Source organism: Macaca thibetana, chromosome 15 (assembly GCF_024542745.1).
Source record: "Macaca thibetana thibetana isolate TM-01 chromosome 15, ASM2454274v1, whole genome shotgun sequence".
Taxonomy (NCBI): domain Eukaryota; kingdom Metazoa; phylum Chordata; class Mammalia; order Primates; family Cercopithecidae; genus Macaca; species Macaca thibetana.
This window is the reverse complement of record NC_065592.1, coordinates 59219262-59224666: the sequence shown is the minus strand read 5'-3', so window position 1 is coordinate 59224666 and position 5405 is coordinate 59219262. Positions and strand designations below refer to the sequence as shown.

At 36.3% G+C, this 5405-nt stretch overlaps 1 protein-coding gene across 1 annotated transcript; it reads left to right on the top strand.

The window, feature by feature from the left end:
- Window positions 1-874: 874 nt before the first annotated feature.
- Window positions 875-1950, top strand: IFNA8 (interferon alpha 8). Its single transcript, XM_050761163.1, has one exon. It carries the CDS (start codon window positions 934-936, stop codon window positions 1501-1503), a length of 570 nt encoding a protein of 189 aa, XP_050617120.1. The 5' UTR covers window positions 875-933; the 3' UTR covers window positions 1504-1950.
- Window positions 1951-5405: the final 3455 nt, after the last annotated feature.

Genomic DNA, 5405 nt, shown 5'->3' with positions numbered 1-5405 from the left:
CGTTGGCATATGAATAGGCTGCCATTGGCTGTCTTGGGTATGTAGCTTATGTTTGATCCTCAGTGCTTTCAAGTGTATTGTACTCTTTTATACAAATGCTTTTATTTTATTATTAAATTGTATAAAACATTTTCAAACATCAATACTTACAGCAAGTGCTGAAAAGAAAAATATGTTGACAATATCTGGATGAAAATCTAGCAGTTAGTGAAGGTAAAAATTATTTTCTATATGAAGCAATACTAAAAGTTAAGTATGATAAATTAAATGTTATAGGAATAATTTAATTTTAAATAGGCCCTTAGCAGTTTTGTGAGATTTTTAAGTATTTTTATTCTATTGGTATTACATATTTTTATATAAGTATTTTTATTATATTGGTATTATATATTTTCATATATTATAACTTTGCATGTTTCACTTGATTCATTAATATTTATATAAGTAAATATACTAGAAGTCACTCAGCAAATAACTTTTATAAAGTTAAATGCCAATAGTTTTTATATTTAACTTTTAGCATAAAATTTGTACTTAATGCTGCATTGCATAAAAAAGTAAACTGTCCACTTTGCTTTTTAAAGTGGATAGGAATGCAGTACATCCATATATGCACTTAATATATCTATGTTATTAAATTATCAGGAGGGGTTTACTTAGAAAAAAATTATCAAACAGGACTCTGGAGGTTGAGAAAGGGAATGCAGTAATGAAAAGAAAACTGGTTGAGAAACACTTCCTTAAGCCCATGTAGAGAGTGCATAAAGGAAAGCAAAAACAGAAGTAGAAAAAAAATGCAGTAGCGTTCAGAAAATGGAAGTGAGTATGTTCCCTATATAAGGCCGTGTACAAACCAAAGTCTTCAGAGATCCTGGAGCCCAAAGTTAAGGGTCATCCATCTGAACCAGCTCAGCAGCATCCGCAACATCTACAATGGCCTTGACCTTTTATTTACTGATGGCCCTAGTGGTGCTCAGCTACAAGCCATTCAGCTCTCTGGGCTGTGATCTGCCTCAGACCCACAGCCTGGGTTACAGGAGGCCCTTGGTGCTCCTGGCACAAATGAGAAGAATCTCTCCTTTCTCCTGCCTGAAGGACAGACATGACTTTGAATTACCCCAGGAGGAGTTTGATGACAAAAACTTCCAGAAGGCTCAAGCCATCTCTGTCCTCCATGAGATAATCCAGCAGACCTTCAACCTCTTCAACACAAAGAATTCATCTGCTGCTTTCAATGAGACCCTTCTAGATGAATTCTACATCGAACTTGACCAGCAGCTGAATGACCTGGAGTCCTGTGTGATGCAGGAAGTGGGGGTGACAGAGACTCACCTGATGTACGAGGACTCCATCCTGGCTGTGAAGAAATACTTCCGAAGAATCACTCTCTATCTGACAGAGAAGAAATACAGCCCTTGTGCCTGGGAGGTTGTCAGAGCAGAAATCATGAGATCCTTCTCTTTATCAATCAACTTGCAAAAAAGATTGAAGAGTAAGGAATAAGACCTGGTGCAACATGGAAATGATTCTTATAGACTAATACGGCAGCTCACACTTCCAAAGTTGTGTTCTTTCAAAGACTCTTGTTTCTGCTGTAACCATGCCATGAGTTGAATCAAATATGTCAAGTATTTTCAGGAGTGTTAAGCAACATCCTGTTCATCTGTATGGGCACTAGTCCCTTACAGATGACCATGCTGATGGATCTATTCATCTATTTATTTAAATCTTTATTTAGTTAACTATTTATAGGACTTAAATTAGTTTTGTTCATATTATATTATGTGAACTTTTACATTGTGAATTGTGTAACAAAAATATGTTCTTTATATTTATTATTTTGCCTTGTTTATTAAATTTTTATTATAGAAAAATTCTTATATTTATTTATTTATTCTTTAAAATTTAACTCCAAACCTGATTGTGCAAACTGATTAAAGAATGGATGGTACGATTCCTTTATCCATGCTTAGTACGTTCAAATTATAAGTAAAAATGAACTTTGTCTAAATTAAGTTGTATGTTGCCCTCAAGATATCCAGGTGAACATAACAAATACAATTCCTGCTCTCTCATATCTTTGTTTTTTGTAGGGAAAGAAACCTAAAAACAGTAATCATACTTAATATCAGTTATGTCTAATGCCATAATGAGAAGAAAGAACCAATGAATTTATCTCCCCAGAAGGTAGACCAAGGCATGTGAGGAAATAAAACTAAACGCAGAGATATCCTCTACATGCTAACTGGTGGACATCTAAGCACAATTGTGCACTGCCAGTTGGATATATGAGTTTGCAATTAATAAAGAATGCAATTGCTAGAGGTTCATATCGGTAACTGAAATGGAGGAGCTCATGTTGGGAGAGAGTGTTGAGGGAGAAAATGGCTTAAACATGATTCTGAGGACCTTCCAAAGTTAAGGAAGGAAAGAAAAGAGCCACAAAGAAACAGATGGAAAGGCCACACATTAGAAGGACAACAGGAGAAAATACTAGGAAAAAAAGTTTAAGAAAATTAATATTCTGAAAAGAGTTATCAGTAGATTCCCAGAAGGTATACATTGAAACTGTCCACTACCTTGGGAAAACAGATGACACTGGCAAGCTTATGAGAGTTATTATGGTAAAATAAATCAGAACAAACCACACTGTAGCAGCTGGAAGTGTAAATAAGAGAAGTTAGTGACTCTGAAGAGGGCGAAAAAATAGGATGTGATGGGGGAAAGAAAGAACATGGGTTACCTTTTCTGTGCATAGTATTTCCTTTGTCAATATTTTTTTCTGGATAGATTTCATATAACTGATGTACTAGCAAATCATATTAATATATTTAATATATTATTTTAAATCATGGTATATTATTTATAATTATAATTTATTCTTGTTTTAATTAATACTACTTTGACTATTAGTAAGCTGCCTAGTTTCTGTTAACTTGTTAGGGAGTAAGAGATAACTAATTCAATCCTTCACCAAAATAATTAATGATGATGATATAATGACACCTGGAAGTTTTGGCCTTATTTGTTGTTAGTTAACTTCCATTGTTGTCACACTGGTTTAGTACAGTTCTTCTGCAGCTTTATAATCCATCTTAATTTCTTGTAGTGCTAGATATAAGAAGACCTTTTGGTAATTCTTCCTGATTTCATGAATATTGTAGTCTTTGTCAATCCAGAAAGAACCGAATTACTATGGACATAAAGACTGACAAACATCCCTCACAAAATAAAAGTGGGAAACAATCAGAGACTTTCTTTCTCAATACCTAAGGTAAAGAAAAAAACTGGTCAACACCAAGTGAAAATACATGAACCATGGATATTCAGAAAACAAGGAAGACTTGTGTATAATTGTGTATAATTCATGAATAAAAGGAGATTTAGCAATTATAACAGAAATCTGGAATACAAAACTGACAAAATCACCCATCACTTACATTAAAGAATTTGACACCAAAATTTCATTCTGCTTGGATATAAGTGTATTGTTGATCAATCTGCTTAATCTCTTTGAGCCTTAGTTTTCTCATAAATAAAATGGTTTCAAAATATTTTTATAGTTGTGAATATTAAAGGAACACATGAATTTTAAAGCACCTATGATAATATCTTCTATCAAATAAGGAGTTAAAATACAGTAGGTATTTTCCTATTTTTCTTCATACAGTTGTAGATGATAATATTTGTCTTTCTATAAAATTCTTAGGGACTATGTCCTATATTTCAGTAACTGACCTCCAATGGAAGGAGACTGAGAAAATGAGAATTCTAGAGAGGCTGAAAAATTGTCACTCCTCGTTTCAAAGATGTGTCCTCTTTATATGCAGTCAGGGAATGGTGGCTGCTGCTTTTCCTGAGATAGGAGAAGCATCTAGTTTGAACTGCAGAAGACACATGATGTATATTGACTGATCCTGGCACCTGGTACATTCCTTCCCTGGCTTGCAGCATTCCAGGATGCACTCTCATATCACCAGGGTTTCCTTGGTCATTCACTCCCTTTATCGTCCTGCCCTTTCACACAGAGCTGCTTTCTGTTTTATTGTGGTTCTGGCTTCATGGTTTCCCTAAAGAGTAGAAAAGTAAAAGTAGAAAGCAGAAGTTAAACAAAAAAGACAGTCCCCTGGGACCAAGTGTGACAAGGGCAGCAATCAAGACTGGAGGGCAGGTTTCTGATCTATGGAGAACTCCTACCAGTTCTGGAGATTTCTCTTTGTGCTGCAAAAAAGCTACTTCTTGGCAAGAAGAGATGCTAGTGTTGTCCAAGTTTGTTCCTTATCCCTGGTCTGTTACAAAGAGAATGAGTTTCCAGGTGCAGTCAAGGCATGGGCTCCTTGGGATTCACAGTGATATGGACACAGAGATGTAATATCTGCCCACACCCTACTGTGCAGAACAGTCTACTCCCCAGGATCACCCCATCCTCATACATTGGGACTCCAGGGCATAGGTAGAGCTGCCATTTTGTATTGGAACTTAATACTGCTTACAGAAACCTCATGTTTAATGGTGCATTAAAACAGCAGTACAACCTTAATTTCACAGATTTATTCCTAATATCAGAGTTCAAACATTAACAAATTAAAATATTTTCTCACTGTCACTTTGAATAATGATCTTTACAGTTCTTCCATTCAACAGTAAAACCCTTGCCTAGTTAGCAAAAGGAAGAATTCCCATGGAAGCTAAGGAATGTGAAAGAATAACATTACTGTTCCCTGAGAGCTAGTGAGGTCTATTTATTCAAAGGTATGAATTTTGGTAGAGTTTGAGAGGCATTCCTATAATTGACACCATATATTCATGGAGTGATTTCACTGGGAAGTGTGTGTGAATTGCTGAGGTAGCAGGGAGGGAGAGCCTACAAACTGCACACGGGCCTCTTGAGTCTTTCCTCTGGCTACACACTCAACATCTGGATTTGCTGCTTTCAAACTGGGAGTTGACCAGGGCCTTAGACAAATTACAAAAATTGTATCATTTGCAGTCTTCTGTCCTCTAGAGGGGAGGATGGAGAAATTTAGGAGGTGGACATGGCTTGGCTTCCCGACCTGTGTATGTCAGGCTTCTCCAGAGAAACAGAACCATCAGGTTGTGTGTGTGTGTGTGTGTGTGTATGTGTGTGCACGTGTGTGTGTGAGACAGATTTGTTTTAAAGAATTTGCTCACGTGATTGTGAAAGCTTGGCAGATCCAAAATCTGCAGTGTAATTCAGCAGGCTGGAGACCTGGAGAAGAGTTGCCGTTGGAGCCCATAGGTGGTCTGCTGGCAGAATTCCCCCTGCTTCTGGGGAAATTAATCATTTTCTTTTAAGCCTTCAACTGATTGGATGAAGCCCACCCACATTATTGAGGATAATCTGCTTTACTCAAATATTTAAATATTAATCTGATCTAAAACAT